The following is a 23,735-nucleotide window of genomic DNA, read 5'->3' as shown; positions in this document are numbered from 1 at the left end:
CATTATAAGTTTGTGCACTGGTTTTGGTGATATAGGTTGTCACTCATCTAAAATTAATTTTTATTTAATTTACTGTTATCGTGATGATCGTTTATTGTTCTCTGATCATCTTCATGTATATTATCATCTAAAATTAGAAGTAAATTGGTTTTGATTGTATTCAATACTTTGCATACATAGTAATGCCGTCATATATAATTTATTTTCATTGTTTGTTTCTCTCTTCTCATCAATAGTTTATCATCTTTAATACATTGGTATTGACTATAGTTTTTTGATAATTTTTAAGCAAGAAAGATGTCGAACTCGAAAGCAAAAGGAGCATCCGGTGTGAATCCAACTAAATTCATTGCACCACAGGTTATGAAATGCAATAGGATTTCAGCTGCAAAATTCATAAACAACAGACAATTACAAGATGAAGAAATCGAATTCCCAATACCAACAACCACATCCAAAGCACCTATAACATCTACCAACAAAAACCCTAAACCTATATCATTAACAGCAACCATGACTACCACTACCTCGACATCACTTACAACATCCACACCATCCTTAGAAAATACATCTAAAAATTCAGAAACTAGAACAATAAAATCCTCAACACTTACATCAATAACCAAAACTTCAGCACCTAAATCATCTAAACCATCCTCAACACCGACACCCACTACCACATCATCAACATCTATATCTACTACCACAACCTCAAAACCTGCATCTACACTACCATCCTCCACAACAACAGTAACTACCACACCCTCCTTAAGTAAAGGAACCACCACATCCTTAACATATACATCTATCCCAACACCTACCCCATAATATACCCCATCAAGAACACCTATCCCAGAATCTACCCCATCACAAACACAACCAGCCATGAATGGATATGTAGTGGATAGTGTGGAAGGTGAAAAAATTCCTCTGAAGATTGTGGACCAGATTGACGTTTAGCTGTTCATGTTTGGAAAAAAACGTGAGTTACCAATCAAATCTTAATTACAACTTTTTCTATGTATAAACTTTTGGTTTACACGTACATATCAATTCATAACTTAACATGTCAGATGATTACTTGCAGGCTAATGCCACCATGTCACACCCCAAAACCGGAACGGCGGAAACGTTCTGGGGTGGATGACGTCATGTCAAGTATCATAACACATGCATTATAGTAATCAAAGTACAACAAGACATTGCATTAATAGTAATAATTTTACATGGTTACATTACAATACATCAAAGTAATACAAGTAAAATATAATAAGTGAAGCATGGTACTAAGCTATCTTCATCAACAGCTCCGGGATGTACCTGTCTAATGCTGACCTGAGAATACAAGTTATTTGAAAAGCGAGTATCATCATTTTTACAAATGCTGGTGAGTTCATAAGCATTTAGTGACGTTTTTATTCAAATAACTTGAATAAGAGTAGTAGTTTAAGTGTTTACTATGTATTAGAGTTCTTTCCAGAAAATCCTATATTTTCTTTAATAAAGCAGCCTTCTACCAAGACTGGACAGTGATATGTGGTAAAAAGTCATTTTCCCTAATTTGCTATCATTATCAAAATACTGAATTTGATTATTGAGGAAAGAAAACGACATCAGGGAATAACATATGCCTCAGCAGTGAGGACTGCTGACTAAGGCAAGGAATCATAGACTCCAGGAGAGTATCGAACAAACGACACACCTGGTTCAGTCTAACAAATAGAGACTCAGACCCCAGAAGGTACCAAATGAAAGGTACAGCTAGTAAGGTCTAAAACAGTGAAAAACAGACCCCAGACAGTATCAAATGAAAGATACCTCTTGTAAGGTCAAAACAGAGAAAACAGACCCCAGACAGTATCAAATGAAAGATACGTCTTGTAAGGTCAAAACAGTGTGACTCTGAAAAAGTGTTACCAGCATACAGTGTAAATTGTCGGTGTGATACCGTTACCTTAAAGCCATGAATTATAAGGTAACCCGGGATACTCGTAACCATACTGACTAGAGTACCAGACGCCCTACAAGCGTCTAAAATATGACATTTGTCACCCGTTGGCTTGGTAGGCCGGGACTGTAGCTAGCAGTCTGGGTGCGGGGTTGTCAATTCTGTATAGATCTATACACACAATGTCCGCTCTCCCTACAGGAGATTCTGGTTACCAACTAGACGATGGAGAAGGCCGTGTCCTGAAGATGCATCCCAAATAGTGGGTAGAGACTTCCAAATAGTGGGTTTCTAATGTAAGTGTTGAACTAGAGGTAGAGACTTCCAAATTAGTGGGTAGTGTGTTTCTAATGTAAGTGTAGACTAGAGGTAGAGACTCTTAATTGAACTGACTAGAGACTTCCTGTATGACCATACTCATATACATAATATATAACTAATGAACCAAACAACCTTCGGACGACCATCCAATCCCACCAGACCACATCTCAACGAAGAAAAGGAAATAGGGTGGACGAGCCTTCCTAAGTCTTTCAATCATTATTTATATGTACCTATACAAGCACAGACATACATCTAACTACGACTGAGTGTGTATCAAGTAGAAGTGATTCTCGTGAAGTAGGAGTGTCTAACAAGTGAAGTAGGAGCGGTCGCAAGTGAAGTAGGAGTGTCGAACAAGTATAAGCGTATCACGAAGTAGAGACGACAATAAGTGAAGTAGGAGCGTCTATCAGGTATAAGCGATATAAAGACAATAACAGGTATAAGTGTATCAGGAAGCGAAAGCGTTATCAAGTAGGAGTTTACAATAAGTGAAAGCGAAGCAGCGGTAACTAACAAGTATAAGTATTTGACGTGAAAGAGGAATTTGATGAAAACCTTGGAAAACCTTTATATTTAGGAAAATCGCATTTTGTATTCTTTGGTAAAATCAGTGTGAAAACCTTTAGAAATCCTTGGAACCTTTAGAAATCGGTTTGAAATGATTTTGAATAAAACAGTATAAGTAAGAGTTTGAAACAGTATGAAAACCTTTTTGAAAGTCATTATAGTATCCTACTCGGTAAAACAGTGTACAGTGTGGTAAAATCTTGTGCATGCGGGTTATCAATCACATGTGATTGATACGATAACTAGCATGTTTAACTTGTATTCCCCCCTATAAAACATGTAAAAACATTTAAAAGGTTCATTTAGGGGTATGAACTCACCTGGTGTAAGTAAGTCCGACGAAGGTGCTGTTTGGGCGTTCGGTGTCACGCAAGGACTCGAACACACACAATGACCTATTTAACATATGATAACATATGTTCACATAAAATTAGTATATTAAATACCAATTAAATAAGTATACACACTCAAAGGAGCGGAAAACACTTTAGATAAGTGTTTGGGTGTCCCGGGTAGCGTCTAAAGGTGCGTATGGCTTAGGAATGGAGTTTATTCTCCGAGAGTAAACCCTTTATATGATGTTTACGGCCCAGGGACTACTCACCATGAGTTTACAGCCGTAAACTCATGGTGAAGGGTTCTAGTGTGTTTCAAAGCTTAATCTTGTTAGTGGGATTTTTCTAAGTACAATTCCAAAAAGGCATGAGTGGGTTTAAGGCTCCTAAGGGCTTCTTTAGGGAGTTTACGGCCTAGGGACAACTCTTAAGGGAGTTTATGGCCGTAAACTCTCATTCCTTGAGTTTTGTGAAGTTTAAAGCCCCTAATACCTTGCTAGTAATTTATAATGAAGTGTGAGGCCATTTGGGGGGATTAAGACTATCATTTGGGTGTGTTTAGGGGTGTTTATGGCCTTGGTACATACCTGGGCCGTAAACTCCCTTTAATCCCCCAATTTCTTATGTTTAAATGGTCTAAACCGAAAAGGATAAATCCCTAATTTATGTATTAAGTCCAAGGGTGTTTTAGAAGTGTGTTTGGGGCATTTTAACCAGTTTAAGAGGTGTTTACGGCCTTGGCATATGCCTGGGCCGTAAACTCCCTTTTATGCCTCAAAATGATTGTTTTAATTGATCAAACACTCCTAAGCTAAATCCCTAATTTATTTTGTAACAACCCGTGTCCGATATGGTAATTCCTTGGTATTTATTTTAAAGTTTTGCAAGAGGGACTCGGCGAGTTCATAGCCTGACTCGCCGAGTAGGGTCGGGATTTCGAGCACGTGATTAGCTGGCGACTCGGCGAGTCCATATTCTGGACTCGGCGAGTCTGCCCGTCTGGGAGAAACCCTAAATCCCCGGGTTGCCCACTATTTAAGCCACCTTATAGCCCCCAATCCCGCCTCCTTCACCCTCTAAAGCTATGAGAAAACCCTAATTCGTTCTTGAGCGATTCTAAGTGATTTTGTGTGCTAATTGTGAAGGCTTGAAGAAGGAGAAGAAGAAAGGAGCAAGGAGAAGGATTGTAGAGCAGAGATTCAAGGGAAAGCAACATCTCTTTGAGGTATTCTTCAGATTTCCTTCCCTTTTATGCTTTGAAACCCTTTCTAGATCTTGTTTATGCCTTTCTAAAGCCTTATGTTGATATGGAAGCTCTCTTATGCCGAGATAACCTTAGATCTGTTCATTTAGGAGTTGTAGAGCCCAGATCTATTGCCTTTATGGAGTTATTTTGCACATTAACCCTAGATCTACCCCTTTTAAGCATCTTTTAGCATTTATTCCCTTGTTCATGCGTTTGTACACGTAAAGTTGGAAACTTTACGTGGTAAATCAGCTTATTGGACTCAGATCTATCATTTGTATGTACTGGATTCGATCAGAATCGAGTGTAGAATAGTTGCATGGTGGTGACTCGGCGAGTCGGAAGAACGACTCGGCGAGTATAGTCACGAGTCCCCGATTTCTTCCTTTCGAGCGGTATCGAGTGGGACCAGTGAGTAAGGGAGTGGACTCAGCGAGTTTGAAGGTAGACTCAGTAATCGGGGGACTCGGCGAGTTGTTCATATAACTCGGCGAGTCCAAGGCAATCTTCTTAAGCTCAAGAACAACTCGTCGAGTTTTTCATAGGACTCGGCGAGTCGGATGAAGATTGTCTGAGTTCTTGGATCGGGAGAGTACTCGTCGAGTCGATGCCATACTCGACGAGTAGCAGCGAGTTGAGTCGAGGAGTGAGAATAGGGACTCGGCGAGTTGGCGGCCCAACTCGGCGAGTCAGGTCAACTATGGGTTGACTTTGACCGAGAGTTGACTTTGTCTGAGAGTTGACTTTGACCAAGGGTAAAAGAGTCATTTTACCCAGTGCAGTGTTTAGTATTTGATTGAGTGTGTTTATGGACTTGTAGCCGGGGAGATACCGGAGCAGCAGCAGCTAGCTTCCAGAGCCATACACTCAGCAGCCAGTTCACGAGGTGAGTTTCCCTTCAGTAGGAACGGGTCTACGGCCGCAATGCCGGCCCGTGTACTTATCAGTAGTTCTGGTCTTTAGTCTGATGCAGTAATTAGAGTGCTTGATGTCTTTGTGATTCAAGCATATTCGTGTATGTGTTCCGGACTTCGGTCCGATGCAGTATGCAGTATGTGTGATTATAATAGTTGTTATGTGTTATGCTATGTCATGATCAGTCAGTTCCGGACTTCGGTCCGATGCAGTTAGTTCCGGACTTCAGTCCGATGCAGTCAGTTCCGGATTTCGGTCCGATGCAGTTAGTTCCGGACTTCGGCCCGATGCAGTTAGTTCCGGACGCTGGTCCGATGCAGGGGACAAGGTCCCAGTCAGTTCCGGACTTCGTTCCGATGCAGCTAGTTCCAGACCTCGGTCTGATGCAGTGGGCAAGGCCCAGTATGTGATTTATATGTATTGTATGGTATGTGGTAGTTTGGGGGAGCTCACTAAGCTTCGTGCTTACAGTTTCAGTTTTGGTTTCAGGTACTTCCGCTTGTAGAGGGAAGAGCTCGGGATGATGGCATCGCACACACCACAACTTCAGCTTTTATCCTGGGAGTTGATTTGGTTCTTGATTTTTATATGACATGGATATGATACAGTTTTCCGCACAGTGTTTTTATTATTATTTTGAGATACAACATGTATGGTTTATGATATGACACTCAGATTATGGTTTTTGGTTATGTTGAAAAACGAAATTTTTGGGTCGTATTTTTGGGTCGTTTCAAGTTGGTATCAGAGCCCTGGTTTGAGGGATTCGGATACACTTCCGGGTGTATCTGAACTCAAACTAAGGGGGAAATAAAAAGATTTTTAAAAGAAAAATGTTTCTAAAAGAATTTTGAAAACACTTAGAAAGAAAGAAAATTTTTAAAACGAGATAAGGGTGTGGTGCATGCGATCAGCCGAGCTCAAGTAAGTACTCCCAAATTACCAATACAAGTTTTATTATTATGATTAATTGTTCCAGCTTCAGTAGAACAGCATGCTGGTATAGGACTAAGGATCTAGGAGGATGCCTTATGTGCCTGCTTTATGTGTTACAGCTTTATGAGTATTGCATGCTAGTATTGAGCAGATAGTAGTAGGATAGCCTGTTTAGGTTATGCCTGATAGTGTGATCTTAGCATTGTATGCTAGTACAGTTTCTCGTTTTGAGAATAGTTTTGCCTGAATATGTTTCCTTTATCCGAATGCTGCTTGCTTCGTGCTTTGTGGGAGTTCTGAGTGATGGAAGTTAGCCATTAGGTGAACACGTCACACCACATGTGATCAGGGTTGAATAATCCCAGAGTGCTGGAACTGGCCCTATTGCGCAGCTCTTGTTTGAGTCCAACCGTTATAGGGACGGGTCCTTTACTTGAAGGATTATCTAACCTTCGTCACATGTGATGGTGTTCAGGTGGTGGTTAATTAGCATTATAAGGAGACTCTCAGCAGCTGAGGACTAGTTGAGTTGAGTCTGATATTTCCCTAAGGGCAAGCCTAGGATGAGAGTAGCAGAGAACAGTAGTAGTAAAAGTGACTTGGTGGAGCCAAAGCAGTTCTTGAAGAAAGTACAGATAGATGTGGAAGGTAGTATGGGCCCGTACTACTGAAAGCAGAGGATCCGTACTCGAATCAAGAAAGGTTGAGACAAGACCAGGAAGCTAGTTGTAGTATCAATGATCCCTTGAGATATTTCCGTTTTCTGATGTAGTTGTGATGTGTTTCAGAATGGTGGTTTTGCGTTCGAGACCAGCAGCCGACAGCGGAGGTGCCGGGGAGGGATCAGGTTCAGGCTCGGGGGATGAGCGCATGGATGAGCAGACCCGAGAGTTTCTTTCTTCGGAGATTATGCGTATCATTATAGAGCAGACTCCTGTGATCTTCGGTTCGATCAAGGAGGGGATTCTAGAGCTGATGGATGAGAGATTGGGCACCTTCCGTGCCGAGGTGGCGGCCATGATGGGGTCGCGCACCCTTACATTCAGGGAGTTCAGGGCATGTGGAGCTCCGGACTATCATGGGGCGCGGGACCCCATAGCGAGTACCAGATGGTTGGCGGATGTGGCCAACGCTTTCCGCACTAGCAGGTGTCCCGAGGGGGACAAGGTCAGATTGGCATCCTGTCTTCTGAAGGACAGGGCACGGGACTGGTGGGAGGAGGTCGGACATTCCATTGGAGATGACGCAGCATTGGACGCCATGACTTGGGCTGATTTCTCTACCAGGTTTAGGACGGAGTTCGCACCGGTTATTGAGGTGCAGCAGTTGGCTAGGGAGTTTCAGGACCTCACCCAGACTACAAAGATAGTGGCGGAGATCACCGCCAAGTTCAGGGAGAGGGCTCTTCTCGTTCCTCAGTACGTGGTTGATGAGGAAATGAAGAAGGCCCGTTATCATGAGATGTTGCGGAGCGATATCCGCCAGTTTGTGAGCCGGTCCAGCTGTAAAACGCTGGAAGATATGATTGCTAGGGCTCGGGAGAGGGAGATTGATCTCGAGATGGAGAAGAAGAGGAAACCGGAGGCGGTTTCGGGTTCAGGCGGTTCGGGCAAAAAGCCCAAGGTTTCGGATCACAGATCTAGGAGTCAGCAGAGCCACGGTCGATGTGGCAAGTGTGGGAGATTGCACGAGGGAGCGTGCAAGGCAGGGAGTTCCGGCTGCTACAAGTGCGGTCGGATTGGGCATTTGAGTAGGGATTGTACGGCCCCTGCTACTGCCGTCGCAGCATCAGATCTGATTTGCTTTCAGTGCAATGAGAGGGGACATAAAAAGTCCCAGTGTCCGAGTTTAGCTGCAGCAGGGAAGGTGGCTGCACCTGCCCCTGCTACCTTGAGGATTACAGATGGCCGGCAGGGCCGAGCTGATGCGCCAGTGGTGAAGAGTAGGGCGTTTCAGATGACAGTAGAGGAGGCGCGAGCGACTCCTGATGTGGTGACGGGGTCGTTCTCTGTGAACGGCATTTCTGCTTTGGTATTATTCGATTCGGGGGCTACCCGATCATTCGTATCACTTGCGCTTAGCAAGAGATTTAGTAGGGCTCCAGGGGAGCTGGATGGTCCATTAGAGGTTGAGATAGCAGATGATAGGACCGTGAGGGTCGACAGGGTGCATAGAGGGTGTTCTCTTCAGTTATTTGACGAGCAGTTTTCAGTGGATCTGGTACCTATTCCTCTGCGAGGGAATAAGGTTATTGTGGGCATGGATTGGCTAAGCCCCAATGGGGCGGTGATTGATTGTGAGCTTCAGCTAGTGAGGGTCCGCAGTCCCAGTGGGGGAGAGTTAGTGATTCAGGGCGAGAAGCCACAGCGGGGACCGACCTTTTGTTCCGCCGCAAGGGCTAGGCGCTATGTTCGGCAGGGTTGCGCCGGCTTTGTAGCTTACGTCTTGGATGCCCGGGAGAAGGGCAAGATGACAGTTGATGATGTTCCTATTGTTCGAGACTACCCGGACGTGTTTCCCGAGGATTTGCCGGGGATACCTCCTGAGAGACAGGTCGAGTTCGGGATCGACCTAATTCCTGGTGCGGCTCCGATAGCCAAAGCACCGTATCGATTAGCTCCCCCTGAGATGCAGGAGTTGTCTACACAGCTGCAGGAGCTGTTAGACAAAGGGTTCATTCGGCCGAGCAGTTCGCCTTGGGGAGCGCCGATCCTGTTTGTGAGGAAGAAGGATGGGTCGCATCGTATGTGTATTGATTATCGGGAGTTGAATAAGGTAACGGTGAAGAACCGTTACCCACTTCCGAGGATAGATGATTTGTTTGATCAGCTTCAGGGAGCGTCTTGGTTCTCCAAGATCGATCTACGCTCTGGTTATCATCAGATGCGGGTTAGAGAAGAAGATGTACAGAAGACTGCTTTCAGGACCAGGTATGGTCATTATGAGTTTGTGGTGATGCCATTTGGGCTCACCAATGCTCCAGCCGCGTTCATGGATCTCATGAACCGCGTGTGTAGGCCGATGCTGGATCGGTCGGTTATAGTGTTCATAGACGATATCTTGGTATATTCCAAGACGCAGGAGCAGCACGAGGAGCACCTGCGGGAGGTGCTGGAGGCTTTGAGGAGGGAGAGACTTTTCGCAAAGTTCTCCAAATGTGAGTTCTGGCTGCGCGAGGTGCAGTTCCTTGGTCACCTCGTCAACCAGAAGGGTATTTTGGTAGATCCGGCCAAGATTGAGGCCGTGATGCAGTGGGAGGCCCCGAAGTCTCCATCTGAGATTCGGAGCTTCCTGGGGTTGGCAGGGTATTATCGGAGATTTATTCAGGATTTCTCCAAGATAGCAGTGCCGCTCACCCGACTGACCAGGAAGTCAGTGGTATTTCGTTGGGGTCCTGAGCAGCAGTCAGCGTTTGAGACCCTCAGGCAGAGATTATGCGAGGCTCCGATCCTTACCTTGCCAGAGGGAGTAGAGGACTTTGTAGTCTATTGTGATGCCTCGATCACAGGTATGGGAGCAGTTTTGATGCAGCGAGGCCATGTGATAGCTTATGCCTCGAGACAGTGGAAGCCTCACGAGGCTAATTATCCTACCCATGATTTGGAGCTGGGGGCAGTTGTGTTTGCCCTCAAGATTTGGAGGCATTACCTTTATGGGGTTCGTTGTACTATTTACACGGATCACAAGAGTTTGAGGTATCTTATAGATCAGCCGAATCTGAATATGAGGCAGAGGAGGTGGTTGGATGTGCTAAAGGATTACGACTGTGAGATCCTATACCATCCAAGGAAGGCCAATGTGGTGGCCGATGCCCTGAGCCGCAAGGTGTCGGCGGCCCCTATCAGGGATCTATGTTTGAGGATGACAGTGATCACTCCGTTGTTGGAGCGGATCAAGGAGGCTCAGGTAGAGGGTCTCAAGGAGGAGAGACAGAAGTGTGAGAGGATCGTGGGCCGAGTAGCCTCGTTTGATTTTGATAGTCGTGGTTTGCTGACGCTTCACGGGAGAGTGTGGGTACCGTACTGGGGTGGAGTACGGCAAGTGTTGATGGATGAGGCTCATAAGTCTCGGTTTTCTATCCACCCAGGGGCGACGAAGATGTACCGAGATCTTCGACCTGATTATTGGTGGCCCTGCATGAAGCGGGACGTCGCCTGGTACGTCGAGAGATGCCTGACCTGCCGGAAGGTCAAGGCGGAGCACCAGAGACCTCACGGCAGGATGCAGCCGTTAGACATTCCCGTGTGGAAATGGGAGGACATTACCATGGATTTTGTCACCAAGCTTCCCCGGACCGCACGTGGAGTGGATTCGATATGGGTAGTAGTGGATCGGTTGACGAAGAGTGCCCATTTTATCCCGATCCAGGAGAGTATATCGGCGGAGAAGTTAGCCGATATCTATGTGCATGAGATTGTGGCACGTCATGGAGTGCCGGTATCGGTGGTGTCAGACCGAGATGTCCGTTTCACATCCAGATTTTGGAAGCGGTTCCACGACGAGATGGGTACTTGTCTCCATTTCAGCACCGCTTTCCACCCTCAGACAGACGGGCAGAGCGAGAGGACGATTCAGACTCTCGAGGACATGCTAAGGGCGTGTGTCCTAGATTTCGGTGGCAGTTGGGATACGTATCTTCCGTTAGCGGAATTCTCGTATAACAACAGTTATCATGCGAGCATTGATCGACCTCCCTTTGAGATGCTGTATGGGAGGAAGTGTAGGACCCCGATTTGTTGGGGCGAGGTCGGTCAGTGAGTCATTGGGAGCACAGAGGTGGTGCTCAAGACGACCGAGTTGATCCAGCAGGTCCGTAGTAGACTGCAGACTGCTCGGAGTCGGCAGAAAAGTTACGCCGATAGGAGGCGTTCGGACTTGGAGTTCCAGGTGGGGGATATGGTCCTTCTAAAGGTATCACCTTGGAAGGGTGTCATCAGGTTCCGGAAGAGGGGCAAGTTGGGCCCCAGATTTATTGGTCCTTTCAGGGTTTTGGCCCGGGTGGGTCGGGTTGCTTATCGGTTAGATCTTCCTGAGGAGCTTAGTCAGATCCACAACACTTTCCATGTGTCTCAGTTGAGGAAGTGTCTGGTGGATGAGTCAGCAGTCGTTCCCCTAGAGGATATTCAGGTTGATAGCAGCCTGAATTATATTGAGAGACCGGTCGCAATTCTGGACCGGAAGACCAAGACCTTGAGGAACAAGGAAATTCAGTTAGTAAAGGTGCAGTGGCAGCACCGGAAGGGGTCTGAGTGGACGTGGGAGGCTGAGGAGGAGATGAGGGAGCACTACCCAGAGTTATTTGCAGATTCAGCCGTAGCAGACTTCGAGGACGAAGTCTGAGATAAGTGGGGGAGAATTGTAACGACCCGTGTCCGGTATGGTAATTCCTTGGTATTTATTTTGAAGTTTTGCAAGAAGGACTCGGCGAGTTCATAGCCTGACTTGCCGAGTAGGGTCGGGATTTCGAGCACGTGATTAGCTGGCGACTCGGCGAGTCCATATTCTGGACTCGGCGAGTCTGCCCATCTGGGAGAAACCCTAAATCCCCGGGTTGCCCACTATTTAAGCCACCTTATAGCCCCCAATCCCGCCTCCTTCACCCTCTAAAGCTGTGAGAAAACCCTAATTCGTTCTTGAGCGATTCTAAGTGATTTTGTGTGCTAACTGTGAAGGCTTGAAGAAGGAGAAGAAGAAAGGAGCAAGGAGAAGGATTGTAGAGCAGAGATTCAAGGGAAAGCAACAGCTCTTTGAGGTATTCTTCAGATTTCCTTCCCTTTTATGCTTTGAAACCCTTTCTAGATCTTGTTTATGCCTTTCTAAAGCCTTATGTTGATATGGAAGCTCTCTTATGCCGAGATAACCTTAGATCTGTTCATTTAGGAGTTGTAGAGCCCAGATCTATTGCCTTTATGGAGTTATTTTGCACATTAACCCTAGATGTACCCCTTTTAAGCATCTTTTAGCATTTATTCCCTTGTTCATGCGTTTGTACACGTAAAGTTGGAAACTTTACGTGGTAAATCAGCTTATTGGACTCAGATCTATCATTTGTATGTACTGGATTCGATCAGAATCGAGTGTAGAATAGTTGCATGGTGGTGACTCGGCGAGTCTAGTCGCGAGTCCCCGATTTCTTCCTTTCGAGCGGTATCGAGTGGGACCAGTGAGTAAGGGAGTGGACTCAGCGAGTTTGAAGGTAGACTCAGTAATCGGGGGACTCGGCGAGTTGTTCATATAACTCGGCGAGTCCAAGGCAATCTTCTTAAGCTCAAGAACAACTCGTCGAGTTGTTCATAGGACTCGGCGAGTCGGATGAAGATTGTCTGAGTTCTTGGATCGGGAGAGTACTCGTCGAGTCGATGCCATACTCGACGAGTAGCAGCGAGTTGAGTCGAGGAGTGAGAATAGGGACTCGGCGAGTTGGCGGCCCAACTCGGCGAGTCAGGTCAACTATGGGTTGACTTTGACCGAGAGTTGACTTTGTCTGAGAGTTGACTTTGACCAAGGGTAAAAGAGTCATTTTACCCAGTGCAGTGCTTAGTATTTGATTGAGTGTGTTTATGGACTTGTAGCCGGGGAGATACGGGAGCAGCAGCAGCTAGCTTCCAGAGCCATACACTCAGCAGCCGGTTCACGAGGTGAGTTTCCCTTCAGTAGGAACGGGTCTACGGCCGCAATGCCGGCCCGTGTACTTATCAGTAGTTCTGGTCTTTAGTTTGATGCAGTAGCTAGAGTGCTTGATGTCTTTGTGATTCAAGCATATTCGTGTATGTGTTCCGGACTTCGGTCCGATGCAGTATGCAGTATGTGTGATTATAATAGTTGTTATGTGTTATGCTATGTCATGATCAGTCAGTTCCGGACTTCGGTCCGATGCAGTTAGTTCCGGACTTCGGTCCGATGCAGTCAGTTCCGGATTTCGGTCCGATGCAGTTAGTTCCGGACTTCGGCCCGATGCAGTTAGTTCCAGACGCTGGTCCGATGCAGGGGACAAGGTTCTAGTCAGTTCCGGACTTCGGTCCGATGCAGCTAGTTCCAGACCTCGGTCTGATGCAGTGGGCAAGGCCCAGTATGTGATTTATATGTATTGTATGGTATGTGGTAGTTTGGGGGAGCTCACTAAGCTTCGTGCTTACAGTTTCAGTTTTGGTTTCAGGTACTTCCGCTTGTAGAGGGAAGAGCTCAGGATGATGGCATCGCACACACCACAGCTTCAGCTTTTATCCTGGGAGTTGATTTGGTTCTTGATTTTTATATGACATGGATATGATACAGTTTTCCGCATAGTGTTTTTATTATTATTTTGAGATACAACATGTATGGTTTATGATATGACACTCAGATTATGGTTTTTGGTTATGTTGAAAAACGAAATTTTTGGGTCGTTTCATATTTCCAAGCCTTTAGGGACATTTTAGGGTCATTTTGGTCTCATTTAAGGTGTTTACGGCCTAAGGAGGAGCTTAGTCCGTAAACTCCTTTTCAACAGCTTCTATGTCTGATTTTTGGGCTATAAACACGAATCAATATGTTTAGAATAAGCTAGGATAAGCGGACTTACAATTTGGAAGCGTTTGTTTGCGGATTCGGGGCGAAAACGAGTCTAGAGAGAGAGTGTAAAAAGTCTCCAATGGACTCCACTCATCTTTATATAGGGTTTCGAGTCGGGGCTTAGTGGAATTTTACCCAATATTACCGTTAAACTGGGCTTTTGGTCGCACCCGATTTAGTGGTCGTAATAATAAAACTTAACATTTTCCAAATAAATGGAAATGTGTGTTATGTGTTTTTGTTTCCTTTTATCACGAATTAACGGCATATTAAACATAAACAACTGAAATGTTTATTTAATTGACGACCTCTAATTAACGGAACATTTATAAACTGGAATATTCCGTTAACGGTAACGGGGAAATGTAACAGAACAATTTGGGTTGTCACATCATCCCCCCGTTAGAAGGAATTTCGTCCCGAAATTCAGGTCTAGGAAAGGAAGTAGGTATGAATGGCCAAGTAGAGGTAAGAGAGTACTTCCTCTACGGTTGTCCTCGCATTCCCAAGTGATCTCTGGTCTATGTTTGTCATTCCAACAGACCCTCACGTACGGGATGCGGATTCCATCTCGTGTAGCTAGTGGGTTCCAACTGGTGTATCTACAAGGTTAGGGTTCTCAATGGATTCTATCAAGATGAGTGAGGCACGAAGAGTGTTGTCGGAAAATCACCTATCAAGTCTAAGAAGTGGATCGATCGGGTGTGAATCTTGTGGTATATCCGAAGGTAGTAGCGGCCTGAAAAGGGTTGGACCAAGTCTGCATGGGGATTCTCATATGGTCCTAAGCTCTCAGAATGGTAGAGCTTTTCAGTACTTAGAACATAGTGTACTTCTATGGCAAGATCATCATTGGCGTGATCGCCATTCCGATGTTCCTAATGTTCTCTCCCGTACTGGTAGTGTAGTCCTTCAGGTTTGTTCTTAGAAAGCTCGGGTGGTCTTTGGTTTCGCGTTTTCTGTCAACTAGCTGATAGAGACTTTCTAGATCGTCGAGTGGGTTGCACGACTATGGTTATCGGTTTGCTGTAGAGTGTCTATCTCAAGCTTGTGCAAAATGGACCTGCACTTACGAATCTTGAGATACGGAAACCTTGAGGGTCAGGGAGATAAGGTTTCACCAGACGAGTGTTGGACTATCTCAGGAGGTGGTTCTACTATTTCTAGGTGAGATAGTATTCGTGGAACACCTAATAGTCCAATGAATCTCTAAGACTTTGGTTTATTCTAGCGTGGAAAGTGAATGCTCCTGCATAACCCTTTGACTAACACCAGGACTGGTTTCACGTCTATAACCTCTTCGGGATCAGGGTCATGAGGCTTAACGCAATTACTTTCGCTCTTTGATTAAGTATTCTTGGCTGCGAAGGTTATCCTGTGGTTCTCGGTATCCTAGTGTTCACTTCGGAGAGTGTATTTTTATCGTCTACAGGGCGACGACGATTTCCTCCATGTGAGAGGGTGGAGGATGATAGGCACTACCTGTCTATAACAGGGTGGGCAAGGTGCCTGAGTAGTAAGAGCATCTACTGCAACTACTCTTCCAAAGGTTCTGAGTTTCCTCGGTCTAGGTCGATTCTAGTGAGTATAGGGTCTCATCACTCGGAACTTTACTAGCTTAACCCGCAGTGATTCTCTTGACTCCGGCTCCTATGTTATGGAATAGGGTGAAAGTGTTTTGCGAAGAGGTTCATGGTAGAGCTCATGCTTGGCTTAACCACTAGTACTTGGTGTATGCAAGCAGTATACAATTGAGGTCGGCAGGATGTTCAGCTGTGCGACTCCACCCCAAACCCACAACCCAACGAGGAACAGGGAGTAGGGAGGAAACACACACCTTAAATATTTTTGATCTCAATTATATACCACCTTTACGCATATACCTGGTTATGGTGGTCATTCCTTATGAGTTCTAATCTCTATGTTTACGAACCTGATGTGCGAGGTGCGAAGGGTCTTTCTGGGGAATCTACGAAGTATGTTTCAGTTGGTTGTCGTCTTCTGGAGTTTCTACAGTGTCCTTCGCTTCGGTGTCATCTGACTACGAGGGGTCGGTCGACGGCACGTGGTACCCTCTCTTGGGTACTTCAGAGGGTTTGAGATAAGAGGGACGATTGACGGGTCGCATTAGGCTTGATTTATTTGTGTTAGGTTTAGGTTCGGGAGAACCTTTATTTGCCGACATGGCTACGAAGAAAGTTCTTTTTACACAGCACTAAGAATGTACACATGGTTGCACGAATTCGAACCATGATTAATAGGGTCGTCGAAGTTGGCACACTTCGACATGATATATAATGAAGATCAATAGAGTCATGTGCCAAACAGGCACACAAGTTCTAGGTGTCTCGGGTTTCGTTCTATGTATCACTACCGCGGATACTTGGACCGATAGAGTCGACGCGGAACTATAGAGAGTTCTAAGTGTTTCCGATTAGAGTACCTTTTCATGAGTGGATTCTCACAAGGAATATCTATAATCGCCTCACATATACTAGTCATGTATATTTAAGGTGGGGAGGACTGTTCACTGAGCGACCCCGCCCTAAATCCACAACCAAACGAGGAACAGGAAATGAGGCGGCATTCGCTCACTCTAGGTCCGTCCATCTTAATTATACATGGATGTAACGTATATGTTTACCATTATAGTTTTACCTGATGAATTTTTAAATTTTATAATAGTGCTGCGACTTTCGCCTTACTGGGAAGAATTTACATTTTGAATTAAATCCTTATTGTTTTTAGTTTAGTTACCCGAGATCGAGAGACGTACCAAAAATCTAACGAGTTCCTTGATGCTTCTCTCTAAGCAGTAGAGTTAGGCTCCTTTTGTGTCCATGTTGTTTCCTTCAGTTGGGCAATCCCCCTTTGAAGTTTCCAAACTCGCCACGTAGGCGGCAAACCTGCTTGGTCGCTGCATTGGCGATTGATGCAATACGTTCCACCGGAGTTCTGCATACACGAGCAGTATGCCCCTTCATGTTGCACCTAGCACATAAGAGTTCCCGGCAGGCACCATGATGATGGTAGTTGCACTTGCTGCAGTGGGGAAGGTCTCCTAGGTATGGTCTTCTTGAGGTCAGGAGGGAAGGATTGACAAGGGTATAGACTGCCTCAGCTCGTCGCTCTTCAGAAGGTCCTTGAGCCGAGGTACTTCCCTCCTCAATCTTGAGTTTTCTCTTTAGTGGGTTCGGTGAGGGTTCTTGGGTGACTGGGTATGAATGTGTTGGTTGCTGCTGTCCATCGCCAGGATTGGAAATCCCGACAGGGCCCTTGCTAACATTGGCGGTGTTAGCATTCAGGTGAGCCATGACAGCTGCTACGGCTGCTGAGACTGCAGCTTGGAACGTAGCTTCATCGAATAAGAGGGCAGGTTTCTTGCTTGTGGATTGGTTACGCTTCTTCGGTGGCATGGTTTTCCTACACGGAAAGGAATACAAGGTAATGAGAGACGATGGTTAACCCTGGACATTTCTGTCCCAAACGTATTAGGCATAAATTTTTCCCGTGCCTTGGGTACTGGTCGTCTGAGTGTCGACCTACATCCCTATGATGTAGTCCTAGTAATCGAAGTGGGTGTATGAGTATCGGAAAACGGCCATAAGATGCGAGTCGTTCCTACTAAGTTACCTTTATACTGGGAAAGGTTTCACTCTCCGGCCTGGAGAGATTTGAGAACGGTTCGGAACGAAACTGCGGAAAGAGAGGCTCACAAGGGCAGATGGCTAAAATTTTCTCAACAAAGGTGCGGGGATCCGCCCTAATCGTGTATCTGGCAACGAGAAACGACGATTTTACCTAACACATAGCGTGAGTAGTGTAACCACTAACTCACTAAATTGTATTATTTTATGGGTGTATTAGTGTGACGAACACGAGGAAAAGACAATTCCCGGGTTCCATGTACTGGCTCCCTCGGTCTGCCTCGTATCTTTGACTGGAATCGGCGTTGGTTTCCTTCGGGTAGTTTCCTAGAGTTCTCTTCTCGTATGGACATATTGAATCTCTACTTTTCCTTGCTTCCGAATTCCGACTATGGGTGTCATCACCTCATAAAGGGCGACTGGGAATCTCAGAAGTTTAGGCAAATTTCGCACCGATGTCCCTAGAAGAATATGGGCACTTGGAGCATTCAATAGTCTCGACCCGGTTCATTTATTTCCGAACAGGAAATCTTCTCAATGAACCTCTTCTAGGCCTGAATCAACTTCTCTGTCATGCACTGAAGTGGATAGGGTTGTCTACAGGGTTCGTGCGAGAATGGAAATGTCTAAAGAATCCTAAGAGATTATTAACATTTCACTGGATGATCCATATCGAGTCCTGCTACGATTACACAGGGTATACAAATCATATATAGCTTAGATCCGATAGGCCTTCAAATATGTGATACTACTCTAGGACCACATCCCAACGAGGAAAAGGAAATAGAGTGAAACCACACATTCTTAGCCTATGGGATCCTTATTATATATAACCTTGGGAGTATACTCTTTGTAGTTGTAGGTATATCAATAAGGATCTTTTTAGTTCTTCACACAAAGTTATCTATGCATCCTAAAATACCCCTATGGTATTTTAATTCTTTTTTGATTCTTATCTTCTGAATATCATTCTGGGATTAGTGTGAATCTTTCAGTGTTCCAAAATACTCCTATAGTATTTTAACTTTATGTTTGGCTCTAGCAATCGTGGTTGGTAAGTTTCAGACCTGTTGTACACCACTATCACTCCCCAGCACATGTTCATCGCATCTCGGATAAATGTAGTTGATCAGGTTACATTTATCCCAGCTTACGATTACAAAACTGCCCAGGTTTGACTGTAGTGCTCAACATCCGAAGACTTTTATTATTGTTCTTCTTGTGATACTTTTGTTCAAGTGTTTAGATTCTAGATGTTATTATACTTTGGTAAAATATTGTTATATTTTAAAGTATAATTATTGGTCAGAGTGTTTTATCCCTTTGTGTTTATAGGTTGTATATCTTTTATGAATTGATATACTTAGCTCACTATAAACAATGCTCTGATACCAATCTGTCACACCCCAAAACCGGAACGGCGGAAACGTTCTGGGGTGGATGACGTCATGTCAAGTATCACAACACATGCATTATAGTAATCAAAGTACAACAAGACATTGCATTAATAGTAATAATTTTACATGGTTACATTACAATACATCAAAGTAATACAAGTAAAATATAATAAGTGAAGCATGGTACTAAGCTATCTCCATCAACAGCTCCGGGATGTACCTGTCTAATGCTGACTTGAGAATACAAGTTATTTGAAAAGCGAGTATCAGCATTTTTACAAATGTTGGTGAGTTCATAAGCATTTAGTGACGTTTTTATTCAAATAACTTTAATAAGAGTAGTAGTTTGAGTGTTTACTATGTATTAGAGTTCTTTCCAGAAAATCCTATATTTTCGTTAATAAAGCAGCCTTCTACCAAGACTGGACAGTGATATGTGGTAAAAAGTCATTTTCCCTAATTTGCTATCATTATCAAAATACTGAATTTGATTATTGAGGAAAGAAAACGACATCAGGGAATAACATATGCCTCAGTAGTGAGGACTGCTGACTAAGGCAAGGAATCATAGACTCCAGGAGAGTATCGAACAAACGACACGCCTGGTTCAGTCTAACAAATAGAGACGCGGACCCCAGAAGGTACCAAATGAAAGGTACAGCTGGTAAGGTCTAAAACAGTGAAAAACAGACCCCAGACAGTATCAAATGAAAGATATGTCTTGTAAGGTCAAAACAGTGTGACTCTGAAAAAGTGTTACCAGCATACAGTGTAAATTGTCGGTGTGGTACCGTTACCTTAAAGCCATGAATTATAAGGTAACCCGGGATACTCGTAACCATACTGACTAGAGTACCAGACGCCCTACAAGCGTCTAAAATATGACATTTGTCACCCATTGGCTTGGTAGGCCGGGATTGTAGCTAGCAGTCTGGGTGCGGGGTTGTCAATTCCGTATAGATCTATACACACAATGTCTGCTCTCCCTACAGGAGATTCTGGTTACCAACTAGACGATGGAGAAGGCCGTGTCTTGAAGATGCATCCCAAATAGTGGGTAGAGACTTCCAAATAGTGGGTTTCTAATGTAAGTGTTGAACTAGAGGTAGAGACTTCCAAATTAGTGGGTAGTGTGTTTCTAACGTAAGTGTAGACTAGAGGTAGAGACTCTTAACTGAACTGACTAGAGACTTCCTGTACGACCATACTCATATACATAATATATAACTAATGAACCAAACGACCTTCGGACGGCCATCCGATCCCACCAGACCACATCTCAACGAAGAAAAGGAAATAGGGCGGACGAGCCTTCCTAAGTCTTTCAATCATTATTTATATGTACCTATACAAGCACAGACATACATCTAACTACGACTGAGTGTGTATCAAGTAGAAGTGATTCTCGTGAAGTAGGAGTGTCTAACAAGTGAAGTAGGAGCGGTCGCAAGTGAAGTAGGAGTGTCGAACAAGTATAAGCGTATCACGAAGTAGAGACGATAATAAGTGAAGTAGGAGCGTCTATCAGGTATAAGCGACTACAAGGATAAGCGATATAAAGACAATAACAGGTATAAGCGTATCAGGAAGCGAAAGCGTTATCAAGTAGGAGTTAAAATAAGTGAAAGCGAAGCAGCGGTAACTAACAAGTATAAGTATTCGACGTGAAAGAGGAATTTGATGAAAACCTTGGAAAACCTTTATATTGAGGAAAATCACATTTTGTATTCTTTGGTAAAATTAGTGTGAAAACCTTTAGAAATCCTTGGAACCTTTAGAAATCAATTTGAAATGATTTTGAATAAAACAGTATAAGTAAGAGTTTGAAACAGTTTGAAAACCTTTTTGAAAGTCATTATAGTATCCTACTCGGTAAAACAGTGTACAGTGTGGTAAAATCTTGTGCATGCGGGTTATCAATCACATGTGATTGATATGATAACTCGCATGTTTAACTTGTATTCCCCCCCCCCTATAAAACATGTAAAAACATTTAAAAGGTTCATTCAGGGGAATGAACTCACCTGGTGTAAGTAGGTCCGACGAAGGTGCCGTTTAGGCGTTCGGTGTCACACAAGGACTCGAACACACATAATGACCTATTTAACATATGATAACATATGTTCACATACAATTAGTATATTAAATACCAATTAAACAAGTATACGCACTCAAAGGAGCGGAAAACACTTTAGATAAGAGTTTGGGTGTCCCGGGTAGCGTCTAAAGGTGCGTATGGCTTAGGAATGGAGTTTATTCTCTGAGAGTAAACCCTTTATATGATGTTTACGGCCCAGGGACTACTCACCATGATTTTACGGCCGTAAACTCATGGTGAAGGGTTCTAGTGTGTTTCAAAGCTTAATCTTGTTAGTGGGATTTTTCTAAGTACAATTCCAAAAAGGCATGAGTGGGTTTAAGGCTCCTAAGGGCTTCTTTAGGGAGTTTACGGCCTAGGGACAACTCCTAAGGGATTTTACGGCTACAAACTCTCATTCCTTGAGTTTTGTGAAGTTTAAAGCCCCTAATACCTTGCTAGTAATTTAGAATGAAGTGTGAGGCCATTTGGGGGGATTAAGACTATCATTTGGGTGTGTTTAGGGGTGTTTACGGCCTTGATACATACCTGGGCCGTAAACTCCCTTTAATCCCCCAATTTCTTGTGTTTAAATGGTCTAAACCCAAAAGGATAAATCCCTAATTTATGTATTAAGTCCAAGGGTGTTTTAGGAGTGTGTTTGGGGAATTTTAACCACTTTAAGAGGTGTTTACGGCCTTGGCATATGGCTGGGCCGTAAACTCCCTTTTATGCCTCAAAATGATTGTTTTAATTGATCAAACACTCCTAGGCTAAATCCCTAATTTATTTCCAAGCCTTTAGGGACATTTTGGGGTCATTTTGGCCTCATTTAAGGTGTTTACGGCCTAAGGAGGAGCTTAGGCCGTAAACTCCTTTTCAACAGCTTCTAAGTCTGATTTTTGGGCTATAAACACGAATCAATATGTTTAGAATAAGCTAGGATAAGCGGACTTACAATTTGGAAGCGTTTGGTTGCGGATTCGGGGCGAAAACGAGTCTAAAGAGAGAGTATAGAGAGAGAGTGTAAAAAGTCTCCAATGGACTCCACTCATCTTTATATAGGGTTTCGAGTCGGGGCTCAGTGGAATTTTACCCAATACTGCCGTTAAACGGGGCTTTTGGTCGCACCCGATTTAGTGGTCGTAATAATAAAACTTAACATTTTCCAAATAAATGGAAATGTGTGTTATGTGTTTTTATTTCCTTTTATCACGACTTAACGGCATATTAAACATAAAGAAACAAACATGGCTTTAAACCAGCTCATATTCCACAGGAAGTCTAGAACTCCTGACAATTAATTTGGAATACAAAAGAATACAAGCTAAAATCTGAGCAGAACAAGAAATATAGGCGTAACGGTGTGGCTGATGGAGTAGGAAAACCTACACATAACGCTGGATCTGCAAGTCATTTGAAGATAGCTTCTGATTTGGTAATTTTGTAAATGGTACATCATATCAATGTTTGTATATGTTTATCTGTATATTTGACATTTTATATGGTATTTATGCAGAAGATGAAATTAGGACATGAGCCACCCTATAGTGAATTGTACCTGTATACACAAACGAAGAATCATGATGGAGTCACTTTCACAAATGAAAAAGATAGACAAATTCATGTAATATTCATTTTAGTTTAAACTTTTATATTGTAGCTACTCCATAATATCATTCCTAAATTTGATATCTTTTAAGTTATAATATTTTTATTTTGTAGGCGGCCTATACAAAAAAACGGGAAGAGTTGGAAGCTGAAGGTGTTGAATTTGAGGAGGACAAGCTATTTTATGTTGTTGTTGGTGGTCATGATAAAAAAAGAAGACTTTATGGATTAGGCTCTTTTGCAAAGGTGGTTCCCAATAGGAATTGTAAAACGGATGTATCTTACATTCCGGAAAAAATGATGAAATAGAAGAAATGAGGGAGCTTGTTGCTAAATAAAAACAACAAAACGAAGAGCTTAAAGGAATGATGAACGCCCAACAAAAGGAAAACAAAGCAAGGGTCGGGCATCTTGAAAAACAACTTCAAACGACATTGGATATTATTAATGAGTTTACAAAACAACAAGAGTAGTAGGTTAATATATTTCTATGGCAAATTATGTATTTTAGAGTAGCAACTTTCTTTGTCCGTGTAATAAATAATAATTTTATTATTTTATGATATAATGGTTATGATTTTTTTTGTTTGATTTTTTTTCATATATTACTACAAAATTATTTGGATATAATTTATAAATCAATTATCCATCGGTCCATATAGAATCTGGTATATAATATACACCACAAAAATTGCTAAGGACTCATGACCAAGAAATTTGCTAGGAAGTCATCAAACGGAATTTGCTAGGGATTCATGACCACAAAATTTGCTAGGAAATCATCAACTGAAATTTGCTAAGGATTCAGCACGACGGAATTTGCTACAGAATCACTACCATGGAATTTACTAGAGAATGACCACCATGAAATTTACTAGGGAATGACCACCATGAAATTTACTAGGGAATCACCACCATAGAATTTGCTAACGATTCATCACCACGGAATTTTTTAGGGAATCACCACCATGGAATTTGCTAGGGAATCGCCACCACATAATTTGCTAGGGAATCACCACCACGGAATTTGTGATGGAATAACTACCATGGATTATGCGATGGAATCCTACTATGGAATACACGACGGAATACCACCTACCACGGATTTCATTCCGTTGTCACACTTGTGTCAGAATTATTTTTTCTGTTGCAAACCCTTGCTATGGCGTTTTTAGGGA

General features: G+C 43.5%; 1 protein-coding gene across 1 annotated transcript; it reads left to right on the top strand.

Moving 5' to 3' along the window:
* The first annotated feature begins 885 nt into the window (after positions 1-885).
* Positions 886-22,866, top strand: LOC145068186 (uncharacterized). Its single transcript, XM_079015163.1, has 4 exons — positions 886-916; positions 22,266-22,384; positions 22,466-22,573; positions 22,672-22,866. Exons 1-4 carry the CDS (start codon positions 886-888, stop codon positions 22,864-22,866), a joined length of 453 nt encoding a protein of 150 aa, XP_078871289.1.
* The last annotated feature ends 869 nt before the right edge of the window (positions 22,867-23,735 follow it).

The sequence above is a fragment of the Lactuca serriola genome, chromosome 8 (assembly GCF_051521515.1).
Source record: "Lactuca serriola cultivar US96UC23 chromosome 8, Lser_US96UC23_V15, whole genome shotgun sequence".
In the NCBI taxonomy this organism is placed as follows: Eukaryota; Viridiplantae; Streptophyta; class Magnoliopsida; order Asterales; family Asteraceae; genus Lactuca; species Lactuca serriola.
The sequence above is the reverse complement of the archived record's forward strand: the minus strand, read 5'-3'. Positions and strand labels throughout refer to the sequence as shown.

What these genes read in the sequence shown, in the direction of transcription:
- LOC145068186 (XM_079015163.1), top strand. Translation starts at nt 886, where the DNA reads ATGAATGGATATGTAGTGGATAGTGTGGAAG. An exon ending in TGAAGATAGCTTCTGATTTG is followed by an intron (nt 22,385 to 22,465) that starts GTAATTTTGTAA and finishes GTATTTATGCAG; the next exon opens with AAGATGAAATTAGGACATGA. An exon ending in AAAAAGATAGACAAATTCAT is followed by an intron (nt 22,574 to 22,671) that starts GTAATATTCATT and finishes TTTATTTTGTAG; the next exon opens with GCGGCCTATACAAAAAAACG.